Source organism: Pinus tabuliformis, chromosome 6 (assembly GCF_031772625.1).
Source record: "Pinus tabuliformis cultivar Carrire ecotype Pingquan chromosome 6, CPIR1, whole genome shotgun sequence".
Taxonomy (NCBI): domain Eukaryota; kingdom Viridiplantae; phylum Streptophyta; class Pinopsida; order Pinales; family Pinaceae; genus Pinus; species Pinus tabuliformis.
In genome coordinates this window covers 282,018,932-282,035,430 of record NC_142292.1, presented here as the reverse complement: position 1 = coordinate 282,035,430, position 16,499 = coordinate 282,018,932, and the positions used below count along the sequence as shown (strand labels likewise).

At 35.3% G+C, this 16,499-nt stretch overlaps 1 protein-coding gene across 4 annotated transcripts in view; it reads right to left on the bottom strand.

Annotated features, from left to right (window-relative positions):
- Positions 1–9,945: 9,945 nt before the first annotated feature.
- The window catches only part of LOC149258450 (GATA transcription factor 24-like), an 89,907-nt gene continuing 83,353 nt past the window's right edge, over positions 9,946–16,499 (bottom strand). For all 4 annotated transcript variants that reach the window (XM_089415389.1, XM_089415382.1, XM_089415385.1 and 1 more), the window contains 2 exons: positions 10,605–10,679; positions 9,946–10,473 (listed from right to left, as the gene is read on the bottom strand). In XM_089415389.1, the coding sequence (XP_089271515.1) occupies positions 10,429–10,473; positions 10,605–10,679 (120 nt within the window). In that variant the 3' untranslated portion in view covers positions 9,946–10,428. The remainder of the gene's footprint in view (positions 10,474–10,604; positions 10,680–16,499) is intronic.

The window sequence follows — 16,499 nt, the reverse complement described above, 5'->3', positions numbered from 1 at the left end:
ATCAAGAAGAAAAATGTAATAGTGTTGATTGATTTGGGCAGTACCCATAATTTTATTCATTGTAAGATAGCAAAGGAATTGAATTACATATTATATCCAGCACTAGAGTCTCAAGTGATGGTTGCAAATGGAAGAACCATAAATTTCTCTGGAAAGTGTCATAATACCAAGCTATCCATGAGAGAATATGTTTTGAATAGTCCAATTCTTTCCATTCAGTGGGTGGTGCTGATGTTGTACGAGGAGTCCTATGGCTACAATCTTTGAGTATGATAGCTTTTAATTTTCAATAACTTTTCTTGAAAAAAAATTCAGAAGGAAAGGAAGTTGAATTAAGGGGTATCACAGAGAAACCGGGAAAGATAATCAGCTCTAACAACATGACAAATATTCTAAAGAAAGAACAGTGTGGCGTAATTGCATAATTATGTTCGCTAGAGGTTCCCATGTCTAAATCATCTATTTTTCCATATCCCCAAAAAGTCTTGGACAATGATTCCAAGGTATTTGAGACTCCCAAAGGCCTCCCACCTATTCATGATCATGATCATGTTATTCATTTGATTCCAGAAAGTGTTCCTCCAAACATCAGGCCTTACAGATATCCCTATGCCCAAAAGAGTGAAATTGAACGTTTGGTTGCAAAAATCCTAGAGGCTAGTATAATTCAACCTAGTCAGAGTTCTTTCTCTACTCCAGTAGAACTGGTGCACAAGAAGAATGGATCATGGCGCATGTGTTCAGATTATAGGGAGCTCAATAAGCTCACTATTAAAGATAAATTTCTCATTCTTGTCATCGATGAATTATTGGATGAATTGCATGGAGAAATTTACTTCACCAAGTTGGACCTTTGTTCGGGATATCATCAGCTTAGAAAATAAACTGAAGACATTCCGAAAATGACATTTAGAACTCATGAGGGTCATTATAAAATTTTGGTCGTGCCTTTTTGCCTTACCAATGCACCTTCTACATTTCAAGGTTTGATGAAATTCCATTTCAAACCCTTCCCTAGAAAATTTGTGTTAGTATTTTTGATGATATACTAATCTACAGCGAGTCTTGGAAGGATCATATTCAACATTTGATAGAGTGCTCAAACTATTCGAGGAAAAACAATTATATGCAAAAACTTCCAAATGTTTCTTTAGAGTACAAGAGGTGGAATATTTGGGTCATATTGTATCTCATGAAGGTGTTAAGGTAGACCTTAGAAAAATTAAAGCCGTTAAGGAATGGAAAATCCCCACATCCATAAAGAAATTGCGAGGATTTCTCGGGTTGATAGGGTATTATCGCAACTTTGTTAAGAATTATGGGAAAATAACAACACCTCAAACAACATTATTGAAGAAGGATGCATTTTGTTGGACACAGGAAGCAACGAAAACCTTTGAACATCTTAAAGAGGCAATATGCCAAGCATTGGTCTTAGCTACGCCAGACTTCACAAAAACCTTTATTGTGGAATGTGATGTCTCAGGAAATGGAATTGGTGTTGTTTTAATGCAAGAATAAAGACCCACTGCTTTTGAAAGTCATCCAATCAAAGGAAAGTATTTACACAAAACTATTTATGAGAAGGAAATGTTGGCACTACTACATGCACTTAAGAAATGGCGACCTTACTTAATGGGAAGACACGTCAAGGTAAAAATAGATCATGGTAGTCTTAAATACCTTTTAGAACAAAGATTATCTTCAGAAGAGCAACAAAAATGGGGCATAAAGATGTTGGGTTATGGCTTTGAAATCATTTACAAAAAAGGGAAGCAAAATGTTGTCGCAAATGCACTCTCAGGAAAGGATGAGGATGTGGAAGCATTGCTTTGCGCCATTTCTATTATCCAACCAGATTGGATAAACGAAGCAAGATATGAATGGGAGAATGGCGAAGAAGTGTGGGCACTCATTCAAAAGATACAACAAGGCCCCAATACATTTGATACATTTAGCTGGAAAAATGAATCATAATGGTACAAAAATCGTTTATACCTCTATAAGAATTCCCAACTCAAACAAAATATTCTTATGGAATTGTCCACCTCTCCCTTAGGAGGGCACTCGGGATTTTTAAAAACTTACCACAGGATTAAGAAGTAATTTTTTTGGGATGACCTTAAATCTGATATTCAAAAGTTTGTGGCAAAATGTTTGGTTTGCCAACAAAATAAAGTTGAAACAATTAAGGCCCCAGGGCTATTACAACCTTTATCCATTCCAAGTCAACTTTGGGAGGAGGTTTCAATGGATTTTATCACAGGTTTACCCAAGTCCGAAGGAAAGAGTGTCATCATGGTGGTAGTTGATAGACTTACCAAGTATGCACACTTTTGTGCATTATCTCATCCATTTAAAGCATGTACAGTTGCCACTGCATTTATGGAAACAATTCAAAAGCTACATGGAAACCCAAAGATTATTGTAAGTGCCAGAGGTCCCATTTTCACTGGAAATTTTTTGGCAGAATTATTTTCTTGTCTAGGTACTCAGTTAGATCATAGCTCACCTTATCATCCTCAATCTGATGGGAAAACTGAAATAGTGAACAAATGTTTGGAATGATATCTTTCTTTCTTTGTATCTTATAAACAGACACAATGGGTCAAATGGTTGCCTCTGGCTGAATGGTGGTATAACACTTCTTTCCATATTACAGCAAAAATGACCCCATTTATGGAACTTTATGGATATCATCCACTGTCCATCACATGATATTTAAGAGAAAATTCTAAGGTTCAAGTAATGGAAGATCACATCAAGCATCAACAACAAGTTCTCCAACTCTTAAAGGAGAATCTCACTTTGGCGCATAATAGAATGAAACAACATGCAGATCAACATCACAGTGAAAGACGCTTTTGATGTAGGTGACTAGGTATTTCTATGGATACAACCATACAAACAAATGTCCCTCAAGCAAGCTAAGAAGGATAAAAAATTATCACCAAAATATTATAGTTCGTACAAAGTGTTGCAAAATATTGGTACTATGGAATACAAATTGGAGCTTCCTACAGCGTCCCAAGTTCACCTAGTTTTCCACATTTCATGCTTAAAAAAGGTTATAGGTGACAAGCTCCCAGTGCAAACAATATTGCCAGAACTTGACGAGAAAGAAAAAATAATATTGGAACCTGAAGCAGTCATAGAAACAAGCACTCGACAACTATGAAATCGTTCAATTTTAGAGTATCTCATCAAATGGAAGAAATTGCCCACTAAAGATTCCACAGGGGAGGATGAGAATTTTATACAGAAGCATACAACACTACTCAAACGTTGAAGACAACACTTTTCTGAATGAGAGGGGCATGTTAGGTTCCTATAATACTAGTGTATTCCCATATTATTATTGTCATTGTATCCTCTTATTTTTATTGGTGTGCCCATATTATACCCACATTGTTATTATTGTGCCCCATAGAAGCCCGCTATTGTTATTGTTGTGCCCTTGCATTATTATTGTTATGTCGGCTTTGACTATATTGTGACCCCTTAGACTCCTATATATAGAGAGGAGGTCTTGTCATTTGTATCATCCAAGAATTGTTCATTTGTGTAATGTAAGGGAGGTTTCCCCCTTGAAGAGACTGATTTTGAAGTCGTTGATCTATGTTTTCTTCTATTTTGTGAGTTAGTTGCATAACACTTTTTCTGAAATTATGATCATAGCCTTTAGCCCCTTTTGCTTAGCCTCTTATTTTTTTTCACCATAGGACTGGGTGTTGTGACCGGCTGTAATGTCCCCAATTAACAATTTTGCTAAGGGAAATTCTCACTTTTGCAATTTTCGGGAATAATAAATCTTTTTAGATAAATAAAATTAGGATAAATAAGTTGTGGAGGTATTAAGTAAATTTTGGAGAAAAGGCAATAGTTGGGACTTAAAAAAAGAAGAAAAATTAAAGTGAACATTAGTTGTGGAGATTACCAAAAAAGGAAATCGAACCATGGGAAGAATCAAACCATGGTAACAAGCATAGTGTGAGAGAAATAGAACGGTGGTATGAGGAAGGAAAACAACAATAAAAGGAAGGTTGGAGCCTCATATTGATCATTCTATTTTGGCATTTTATTTCTAATTTTGGAGAGTTTACTTGAGCTGCTTAGCCAAGTCAACCAATGTTGTTTAGCGCAAGGAATTTCCAAACGAAAATTCCACCTCTACTTTCAGTGAACTTCGAGTGTCACCCTAAGAGAGAATTTGGGAGTTTATTACAGATTATTCACTTAGAAATTCATTATTTCTTACCGCAAAAGACAAACTCCAAAGGTTGTTCGGAGCATCATCTTTCTATTGCAGGGTTCGGATATTTGCAGGAGATTTTCTACTGGTTAGAGGAGTTTAGCACCATTTTTCATATAAGTTCCTATATCTTTTAGCTAGGCCAAATTTTCTCTTATACAACATGTGCAGGGATTGGAGAACAAGGTTTCTTGTTGATGTTTGGTGTTGATATTTGCTGGGAATTTTTAGTTGGCAGTGATAGCTATTTGCCGGAGGATTTTTGTGCACAATTTCTCAGCCATTTGCAAGAATGTTTTATCAATTCTCAGTGGTTTCTCTTTGATTGGGTGCAAAATTATGTAACTGGGAGATTTTCTCTATTTTGGGCATTTTGGGTCAGCTGGAATTGGCCCAAACAATTTATGGGTTTTGTTGGTTGGGGTGTGAGGAGCCTATAGCTAATTTTATAGAATTTTTCGGGTAGTATTCGGGCCAGAATCATACATTCTTATAGTAGGGCATATTGTTGGTTAGTGGGCAGTTTGCATCATATTGTGGGTTCGATTTTGGCTTGGAGTTAGGCCAAACCTTTTCTAGGTTTTATTGGTTTATAGGAGAGGAGTCTGTGGCTACAATCTCAAAGGGATCCAGGCATTATTGGGGTCAGAATTTCAGTTTCTTATCTAGCAGCAGTAGTAGCAACAATATTATTTTATGGGTAATTTGCACATTTTGGGGCTTTCCAGGTCAACTAGAATTAGCCCAAGATTTTTCTGGGTTTGGTAGATTTGGGTGAGAGAAGCCTCTAGTTAATTTTGTAGAATTTTTGGAGCAAATTTGATGGTATAAATCACAATTCACCCCAAATAGCGACAGCAGAATTTTTTGGGCAATGTGTTGGGACTAATTGAGCCATTTCAATTGGAGTTTGTTTATATCTTCATCTGGGTATTGCATGCTTGCATTAGCAAGCCTAAGTTCTATCATTCCTTTTCATTTATGTACTCAGATTTTTGTATTAATAAAATGGCTTAGTTGTTTGGCTCAATTTCTTGTGTATTTTGATGTGCATGTTTGGAATTTGTTTATTGTTGTTGCTTCCTTGTACATGTCTCTGTTATTTGCTGTAAATTTCAATTTGGAACATTATAGTGGTACCACAACATGATCTTGGCCAACTGTGGGGAAACTAGCAAGATCATGGAGATGTAGGCATGTATGCACAGTGATTGGTGATATTTGTGGATATTACAATGGCACAAAAGGGGAGGAGTACACAAGAAATCATGGAGGATATATTTAGAAACAATGAAGAGATGATAGAGATGTTAGCCCAATTGTGTATCAGTAAGGGAATAAAACCGAGTTATCCTCATCCTTATAACATAGGCACTAGAGGTGCGCATGCCACGAGAATGAAGCCACTTACACCCATTTCATTCACCGAACCCTTGATACTCGGATTCTATCATCGAAAAGGAAATGTAATTAGACAGAGCTTAATCGTAATTTAGTTTTAAATAAATTTTATCTGAGTTTCATTATAGTTGACTTGTTGCATGTTTTTCTTAGTCCTCAAAGTTCTCATATGTGTTAAGCTTGTCTGGGCAGGGGAGAGGTAAGGAGGATCAAGAAAGATCCCACAAAAATTGGAGGTTGATTCAATTTTGTTGGGAGAAGGTCAAACTGACAACCAGTTTAAGCAACCTCAATAACAGCTTTTACAACTAAGATTTTAATGTAGAAACTTGATAACTCCCATGCAACAGACTTACTATTGACATAATTGTTTTGTTTTATCAGAATCATGAACAATATTTGCTAATAAGTTTTACTCTATATATACGACCCCCTTCGATGAAGAAAGTGCTGGTTGAATGAATTTGTATTAAATTAAGACTGGTATTATTTATCAACGATTTTTGATTGATTTCCAAGACCTCAATAGTGTTTCAAAAAAGTTTGTTTTTCTTCAACGATCTTGTATGTTATATTTTTCTACATGCATTTATGATTTAAATTGAATACAAAATCCAGATTTGATGAATTGTTTCCTGACTTATGAATGTCAGAATACTCGGTTTAATTCTATAACTAAACTAAGTATTATATCCTCATTAATTGATTTAGATTCAACTTATTTGTCTTTTGAATTGATTATCATTATCTTTAACATTCATTCCTTCAAATTGAGTAATGAATTATCACCATTGACATTGATTAGTTTTTTTAGCTTTGTTTAAAGTAAATTTTAATGCTTACAGTATATATTCCTAAATAAATATAAACAAAACCCATTTTACCTCCCTGGTGTTGCATTGGAGTAAATTTTATTAGGCGGCTTAGTTGAACCCATGTATCAGTTGAAAGAACTACTATTTTCAACATCTACAATTTCCTAAGAAACTTGCATTTGAGTAGTTCTCTTTCTCCTCTTTGTCAGTAACACAAGTACTTCGAATTAGGATTAAAAAATAGTATTGATAATATTAATTAGTTATACACTTCATGTAGGTTAAATTCTATTAGTTTAGGTCACAACAACCAAGCCAAACACTGAAAATGAGTAAGGCTCTGATTGGAGCCTTGATCGGGTGGTATCTCCACATTGTAGGCTAGAATTGTTCCGCCTATCAACAGATTGTTGGGTAATCTAATTGATGTTTAAACCATTTTTTTATTAGATTTGGCATATATTTATTTAAAAAACACTAACATTGAAATCAAGTTATACAACTTAAAATCACATACGATTTGATGAGCTCATCAACTTCAAAGTCAATTGAAAGAAAATAAAACAAATACTAAAACATTTAAATTTTAATTGTAAATAATAACTTCATGCACAAGAATCTAAAGAGAAATAATAAAACAACAATCTTAATTTATTGGTTGTAATCCATGTAGAAGTGTAAAGCTCAACTGAGTTTTGCCAATGTTATTGAAAATTTGGCTAGTTTAGTCTTATGTTAACAATTACCGGTTTGAATCCTTTTGTCATGCGCACTTGTTTACATGAAAAAATTTACTAGAGATATCATTCCCAAGTGTGAAGAAGCATCCCTTGGGTTCCCCCACAAGGTTTTCCGCAAATTTAAATTTAAAAATAAAAAATTAAGTGTTTTAAAATCACATCAAAATACATATCTTTGAAGTTCTAAAACAACTACCTACCAAAGACAAAGCTCTAAATAACCTCCATAACCCAAAACTCATCAAACTATAAACTATACAATAAAAACTCTATCTAAAGCTCTAAATTATCTCCATAATCCAAAACTCATCGAACTATAAACTATACAATAAAAACTCTATCTATGAACCATGACTCATCAAAGTATATTGATTCATTGAAAATGTCATCTAGATTAGCTTCTACTTATGTTGAACTCCCCTTTAGAGGGGATACGCATATAGATCCTTCTTACTCATCCACCTCCAATGGGCTAAATAACCCAAGCCCATCCCACAAAAGTTGTCTCGGATTACCCTTGTTGAAAGTCATCTTGTGGCAATGTTGATAGTTATATTGCCACAATTTAATCCATCTAAGTTGTCTCGGGTAACGCTTGTTGGAAGTCATATTGTGGCAATGTCAATCACGGTCCAGAACCTAGGTGTAGTGCATGGAACAAATATAGCATCCAAGTTCATTCTTTGTCCATTGGTGGGGCAACCTGATCCATTTCTTTGGGAGGAATCAAAATGTCTTCTTCAAACCATATGCAACTCTATTTGGAAGATACTGGAACCTGAACGAATCAACACATTTGATTTGGGGCACTCAAATCGCCCCATTTCTGGCGAGCCCAATTTCCGCACATTCTGATCAATTTATTCTGAAAAACAATTGGCAAAACTGTCTCATGGGAAAAATCCCCCTCACAGAGATGAAATCAGACTTCCTAAATAATTCCAATTGGATTCAGAGCCAAAAATACCCAGAAAAACAGGGTTCTTTGAGTGCCCGATATCCCACGCAGGGCAAAGTGGCAACTTCCAAGAAAGCCCGTTGTTCTTGCGATGGTTGTAAATGAATTTTACATACAAGATTATCACGTACAATTGACGTGAAACACAACCACCATGCACCTATACCTGTGTAATTATTGTCTCCGAGGCTAACTGCTACTTATATGCTGGAATCCCTAAATGGATGTAACAATGTCCACAATGATCCTAGCCACTTTCTGGATCTTGATGCCTTGTTGGTTTCCTATGACAGTGATATGATCAAGGAAACACAATTGATAACAAAATTCTTCTTTGTACTATGGACAACTTAACCACGGGAAAAATACCCTACACAATTTAGAAATATTCTTAGTTGTATGGATAACTTGAGTAACTGCAAAAGCCTACAAGTTAAATTTAAATAAATATATAATTCTAGTTCTATGGATGAAGAAGCTTTGTACATCCTAATGCAAGTAAATTATCACAAGTCATTAGTTCAAGCTTAAAGAACCAAGAAGAAAAAGGGTTGATCTGCCTTTCTGTTAACCAGTTATAGATAAAGATGGAATGATCAAACAAATTTGAATCGTAAGGATCTTTGTTCCTATACATTGATGAAGTCCATCAAGATGTCCTTACGATGCAGTCACTTCATTGAATGCTTACAAACTAATCAAAGACACCATGTTGCACGAAACTTTTGGAAAAAGCTATTTGTATATTGTCCAAAACAAAAGCAATTCAAACAAATTTGAATCGTAAGGATCTTTGTTCCTATACATTGATGAAGTCCACCGAGATGTCCTTACGATGCAGTCACTTCATTGAATGCTTACAAACTAATCAAAGACACCATGTTGCACGAAACTTTTGGAAAAAGCTATTTGTAAATTGTCCAAAACAAAAGCAAGCTTACATTGACAATTTTAGCTTGCATTGGGAAGACACAGTTTGGATGTAATGATATCCTTCCAATTCACCAGTTAAACATTTCAAAATCTTAGGCAGCCTTGTCTCCAAATCAATGAACCGAGACATCAGAGACAATTTCCGTTCTGTTTGAACGCAAGTTAAAACTCCTTGGCAAAATATACAAAAAGTAATTTTCTTTGGCATTTGAAGCACTGTGCAAAGAATTGATTCACGTCCTTAAAGATTGAAGCAACTATAATGCATTTCAAAAGGAAAGACAACACCCAGCATCAGAAATTTAATGGAGTTGGGAACCTAAGATCAAAGCTAGAGGTGAATTTTACATGTATGATTATTACCTACTTCTGCTAATAAAATATCTAGTCTAAAAAATAAGATAATTTTAACAGTCACCAATTAGAAACATTTCAAAGGATAAGACAAAAGAAATGATGCATGGCAGCTATGTAGAGCAGACCAGCAAACTCGCTGAAAAGAACACTGACATAAAGCATATATATATATATATATATATATATATATATATCCTCAGATAATCTTAGTTTGACCAATGACTTTCCACATTCAATGGTGAATGTTACTCCCAAATAAGTTTTGTCAAAAGCCTAAATCCTGCACTCTCCTTGAGAATTATCAGATGAAAATTTACTGTGCCTTGATAAAAATGTGGCAGTTAGTTACTCCTACTTTTCTTTATTTTACACGAGTCTGAGTTCAACGGATTTCATTGTGCTGACAATAGTACAAAGGTATGTACCTAATACAATCAACCAGCAACCTGGATCACTTTTAATGGTTAATCATTCTGTATTTTGGTCACAGGTGACAGACCAGATTTTCTCATGTGGAAATTTTAAAAACCTACATTATTTATATCCCTTCATCATATTTTCCTTGATCTGCTACTTCTGTTTTTCTAAAACGGTATAACATATAAGGAATAATGCCTTGTGTGATCATCTCCCAATTGGGTATTTCTAATTGTTAATGTCTGTATTAGAGTCGCAGGGACCACATTTGGCCACATGGAAGCTTATAAAATAATTATATTTTTTCCCATATATGATATGCTCTCTTTCTTACTGAATAATTATTCTACTGTATACAAAAATAGTTGTACAGAATAACCGATGTCAGAAGATCATCACCAGCACTTGCTGGAAAATTTTTAAGCAGCACCTTATGAACAGAAGTGTATTAAAGTGCTTCTTCAATTTTCTATAAGAACAGAAGCGACAGAGAAGCGATTCTGTCATGTATGTCATGACAGACTATGGACAAAAGGTGGAGGAAATGTAACTCAATTATTCACCCAGCTCAGTCTCCTGGCTTCCTGGTCCCCCATCATTCTTCAATAACCCAACCAATACCTGTTAGAAATAAATCCTTTCCAAACTGCAAACTTTGGATGTAAACACAACATTCTAAAACCTAATTAAATAATTTGAGCCAAAAATACTCTGATAAGGCAACAGAATACCTGTTCATGTGAGCTCTGAGATTGCTCCTGGCTTCCCAAAGATGTGGAACTTTTTGAAAGGTCCCTCAGCACTCCCTGCAAACATGAAAAAATAAATACAACCATCCAAACTATCCACAAAATTCTATATATTGCCATTCTAGAATAAACTGATTAGCAATAGTCAAAGAAAAATGGATGCAACTTAGCTTGGAGGCTTTAATTATTCAATCGAATTATGCCTACTTTACAGCACTGAAAATGTGAGTACTGTAATTCAACATAGTTATCTGTAGCTTATGCGTTCCATAATTAATGCCCAAACTCCAAAGTCGAGAGAGGTTACAATTGAGATATCAATTAGCAACTATGCTTCAACAAAATGAACTGGACACACTCACTATGTTAACTATAGAAAAGGCCAAATGCATGATTTCTTAAAATAGAAACAAAAAAAATTCTATACTGTTTATAATAAGCCAAATTTTTCATGTTGTTTCTAGAAAACTCCAGTTCTACTTTTTAAGCGAACTATTTGCACATTAAATATCGCATATTTTCAAAGTATCACACACAATTTGTTATGAAACCAACTCACAAAAAGATAGAAAGGATAGATAGATGCCTTCAAAATAAGCCTCTTCGAGGGGGCAACCTCCTTTACATTACACAAATGAACAATTCTTGGATAATACAAATGACAAGACCTCATTTCTATATATAGGAGTCTAAGGGGTCATAATATAATCAGAGCCGACATAACAATAATAATGTAAGGGCACAATAATAACAATATGGAGACTACATGGGCACAACAATATAATAAGGGGGTTGTACTAATAACAATAAGGGGTTACACTAGTAGTATAGGGACCTAACATGCCCCTCTCCTTCAAAAAGTGTTGTCCAACGCTTGAGTAGTTCTTGATGCTTCTATATAAAATTCTTGTCCTCCCATCTAGAATCTTCTGCAGGTAAGTTCTTCCACTTGATGAGATACTCTGAAATTGATCGAATTCGTAGCTGTCAGGTTCTTGTTTTTGTCACTGCTCCAGGTTCCAATATGATTTTTCCTTCCTCATCAAGTTCTAGGAATATTGTTTGAACTGGGATCTTCTGCAACTTTTGAATGAATGGCCACACTTCTTTGTCCTTCTTCGATTCATCCCTTATTTTGTTTATCCAATCTAGTTGGATAATAGAAATAGCACAAAACAATGCTTCCACATCCTCATCATTTCTTGAGAGTGCATCTGCAACAACATTTTGCTTCCCTTTTTGTAGATGATTTCAAAGTCATAACTCCACATATTTGTGATCTATTTTTTTTTGTTCTTCTAAAGATAATCTTTGTTCTAAAAAATATTTAAGACTATCATGATCCATTTTTACCTTGAAGTGTCTTCCCATTAGGTAAGGTCGTCATTTCTTAAGTGCATGTAGTATTGCCAACATTTCCTTCTCATAAATAGCTTGCTTGAGATGTCACCGTAAAAATACCCAATTGCCTACATCAAAACTTCTTACACTACGATGTTGATTTGCCTATTGTTTCATTCAATTCTGCACCAAAGTGGCGTCATCCTTTAAACGCTGGAGAACTAATTGTTGATGCTCGATGTGATCTTTCACTGCTTGAATCTTTTTCTTCTTGATATGTCCTTCTATCTTGAGACTTTGAGGAGTGGTAATTTCTTCCAATGCATTACAAGATATGGTCGGATTCGTTTCTTGATGCTCAATGTGATCTTTCACTTCTTGAACATTTTTCTTCTTGATATGTCCTATCTTTATAGTTTAAGAGTGGTAATTCCAGCGAATGTATTACAAGATATGGTCAGATTCATTTCTTCTTTCTCGATGTGATCTTTCACTTCTTGAACCTTTTTCTTCTTGATATGTCATTCTATCTTGAGAGTTTGAGGAAATTATTCTTGCCAATGCTTTACAAGATATGGTTGGATTCATTTCTTCTTTCTCTGGGGTTGGTTCCTGGTGTATATCCTCTTCTTTTGTTGTTTCTTGATCATTTTCTTCCTCCTCTTCATAATCTATGTAAAATAATTTCTTCTCAACACACTTATGACCTTTAGTGTATTTGCTATCACAAATGTAACAAAGCCCTTTCTCTTTTTTCTTCCAATTGTTGTGATGTAAACCTTGTAGGTTGTGGAAGGCTAGGAGTAAAAACACTTCCATATTTATAGTTTTGAGTGGTGGGATTCCTTGTTTCCATAATTCCGCTTTCATTTTTTCTTGCCAACCTGAATGCCTTCTCCAATGAATCAGGTTCCCAAAGACGAACCTCATGTTGAATGTTATCTTTTAAAGTCCTTATGAAGACATCAATCCTTTGCTTCTCTGAAATATCATTACCCTTATATTCAATTTTTGAAAGTCTTCAATGTGCTTTACCACTGAACCCTTTTGTTTGAGATTTATCAATTGGCTAAAGAAAGTGTTTCTCTTTGTATACTCATAATGTGCTATCATTTCCTTCGTGAAAATTGACCACGTGACAAGTGGTTTACAAGAACAAAGGCCTTCATACCATAAAATTGATTCAGTTCTAAATATAAGATGCAATACGTACCTTTTGTAACAATTGCACCTCATGTAGATCAAAATATTTCTCCATCTGCAGTATCCATGTTACGGGATTCTTGCCATCAAACTTCCTCGTATATATATTTGGAATATGTTGGATCTTCAATCCAATGTTAGATTCTATGAAATCATGATCAACATTAATTTTTTTCTCATCATGAGTTTCCTCTACTACATTTTCGCCATTAGGAGGCCTTTCTTGTAGCAGCTTTGTCCCACCTTCCTTCAAACCTTCCATGTCTTTCTTCAAATCTTCCATGTATTTCTTCCAATATTCTTTCATACCATCAATATCAACTTCCATGGCATAGATAAAACTATTTATCTTAACATCGATCAAATCATCCATCAAATTTTGATTACTAGGTGTTTCTATTTTCTTGATTCGAGTCATTCTTTTTCTTGCTTTTAGGATCTCGATCTTCAATCTGTTGTATCTTTGAAAGTTCAGATCTCCAAGGTCTGTAATTGCGACCTGCGGTATCCCTCTACGTCCTCCTTCCAATGCCACAAGTCTGATCGAAATTGGATTCTCCAAGAAAGAGTTATGCCCAATCTCCCAAGATGACCTGATTATATACTTTTTCAGTAGAGCAAACTTGTACGAAGTGCCACGTGTCACTATTTCGACCTTCAGACCTGAAAACGATATACAGAAAAGTACAGTGCGTCCTTTTTCTGTAACTTTATGAAATTTCAATCTGATGCTCGGAGAGAAAGTTTTGACGATTTTCCCAAGGTCACTTGTTTGGGATGTAATTCGGGAGCCTGCAGAAACCCTAAATATCTTGGAATGTATCTCCGAAAATATAGTGAAACAAGATCTGAAATTCGGGCCCTAGCTTCACTAAGTTTTCGGCTCAAATGGATTTTAATTTCAGACTCTGAGACTTCGTAGAAAAATAATTATAGCAAAAATTCCACGATGACCTGTTTGAGATTGAATTTTGGAACTTGCAAAAACCTTAACTTCCTCATATCAGATCTCCGCAAATATAGCAAGACAAGATCTGAAATTCAGACCCGAGGTTCAGCGCGCTTTCATCTCAAATGGGTTTTTTTGTTAGCTTCTGAAACATCGCAAAAAAATAGTTATAGTGAAAATGCCACAATGACCTGTTTGGAGGAGCGAAACCCTAGAATACAAAGCTTTGATACCAAATGTTATGAAACCAACTCAAAAAATGATAGAAAGGATAGATAAACGCCTTCAAAATAAGTCTCTTCGAGGGGGCAACCTCCTTTACATTACACAAATGAACAATTCTTGGATGATACAAATGACAAGACCTCATTTCTATATATAGGAGTCTAAGGGGTCATAATATAATCAAAGCCGACATAACAATAATAATGTAAGGGCACAATAATAACAATAGTGGGCTTCTATGGGGCACAATAATAACAATATGGGGACTGCATGGGCACAACAATATAATAAGAGGGTTGTACTAATAACAATAAAGGGTTACACTAGGATAGGGACCTAACACAATTCATTGGACTAAAGATGCAAAAAATAAAATATAAAAAAATCCATGCATAATTAAATGCATCCTACGCATTTGTAAAAGTAATTTACATTATTACATTCTGGTTGGTGAGTAAATGGTGACCAAATATCAAATATGCATTTACTATGTTGAAAAAAAAAACAAAATATCAAATATGTTTAACAGTGTCTTTTTTTTGTTACTCCCTGTCCTCCTTGTTTTGCTAAGTTCTATTATTTTCATTCCTCGCTGACTTCTAGTTTTTGTTGCTTAGTGAACTCGCTGTTGACCTTTTCCGCTGTTTTCTTTTCTTTCAGTATGTGAATGTTTATTTTCTATTACCTTTGATGTTCAGTCTGGAATCATGTGTTATGCATTAGCATACGGATATGATTAAAATATCCCGTTTCTTAAAGGATTTTTGGATAAAAATGCAAGATTCTTTTATGGATGAGTCGGGTTCTTCCATCGGATGAGACTGGGTTTTCAGTGCACACCAACATTCAATTAGGCACTTTCCCCAGTTCCACACATCCAACCCCACCCCTGCACCTGATTTGAACACAGACAGCAATCTGCAGCAAAGTATTTTCAACTCACAAGAAATAGACCTCACTTAAAATAAAAAGATCATAGGCATTCTATTTCTGGACTCCATGTATTAAATCGTCCATGTCACAGTCCTCTTTATTTTATGAAAATTTAGTGCTCCAAGCAAAAATCAATCTACTGGAAACAGCAGTTGTCAGGCTGTGTACTTCAACAAAGCACTGGTACTTTTGAGGACAGAAGGCCTAAATTACAACCCTTCCATACGCATCATTTCTGCATTTAATTTTGAATTTCAATTTCTGTTCCCATTTCAAGGAACAAACAATTCTACGACAATCAGCTCTAATATTGGAATTTCTGGATTGTAGAGCCCACTTCAAGGATCCTAGCCATTATAGTATGCTGAGGGTTTTCCATTTGCTTCAAAGGAAGACATTTCATTACGTTATGCCTCCACATATATTGCCCTTGGAATTATGCCATGTTACTGGATACATGGAGTTTTGCCAGCCATATCAATTTTTCGCTGGATAAAGGAACTCCCTGCCCTTTGAAATCCGTGATAGTCGAAGCACCATTTCAACAATGAGGTTTCGAATTATCAGACAATTTAAAGACAACTCTAGCAATTGACATAAATGCATTCTAACTGCTACTGATTATTTCACCAAGAGGGTTGAAGCTTTACCAACCGAAAGGCTAATGAAGATGTAGTAATAACCATCCCTGAAAACAGGATTATCACCAACTTCAGAATTCCTTCCAAAATCATGACAAATAATACTAAGGCTTTCAGCTCAATTGCACTTGCTTCATTTTGTTTTAAGTATGGAATTGTGTTGTCCCATTCTTCCAATTACTAACCCCAAGGGAACAGCCTAGCCAAGTTTAGCTATAAGAACCTCAAGACTATTATTAAGAAGACTGGGGGAGAATAAAAGTTGGAATAGCAAAATCAAATATGCACTTTGGGCAGATCATACTACTCTTAAGGTATCTACCGGGAAAACCCCATTTTGAGTTAGTGTATGGGCTTGAAGCGAAGCTGCCAATCCACCTGCAGTCACCTATCCTTCAATGCTTGCAGTATAATACCAAAGAAAAAGATGTGGTGCAGGCCAGAACAGACCAGTTGGTCGAAATAGATGAGTCACAATGACTTTCTCATGATCAAATGACTATGAATTAAATGAAAATTAAGTCCACACTTGATCAGAAAGGGAGTTTAAAGCTGGAAGTATGTTTCTGTTATGTGACAAGAGAA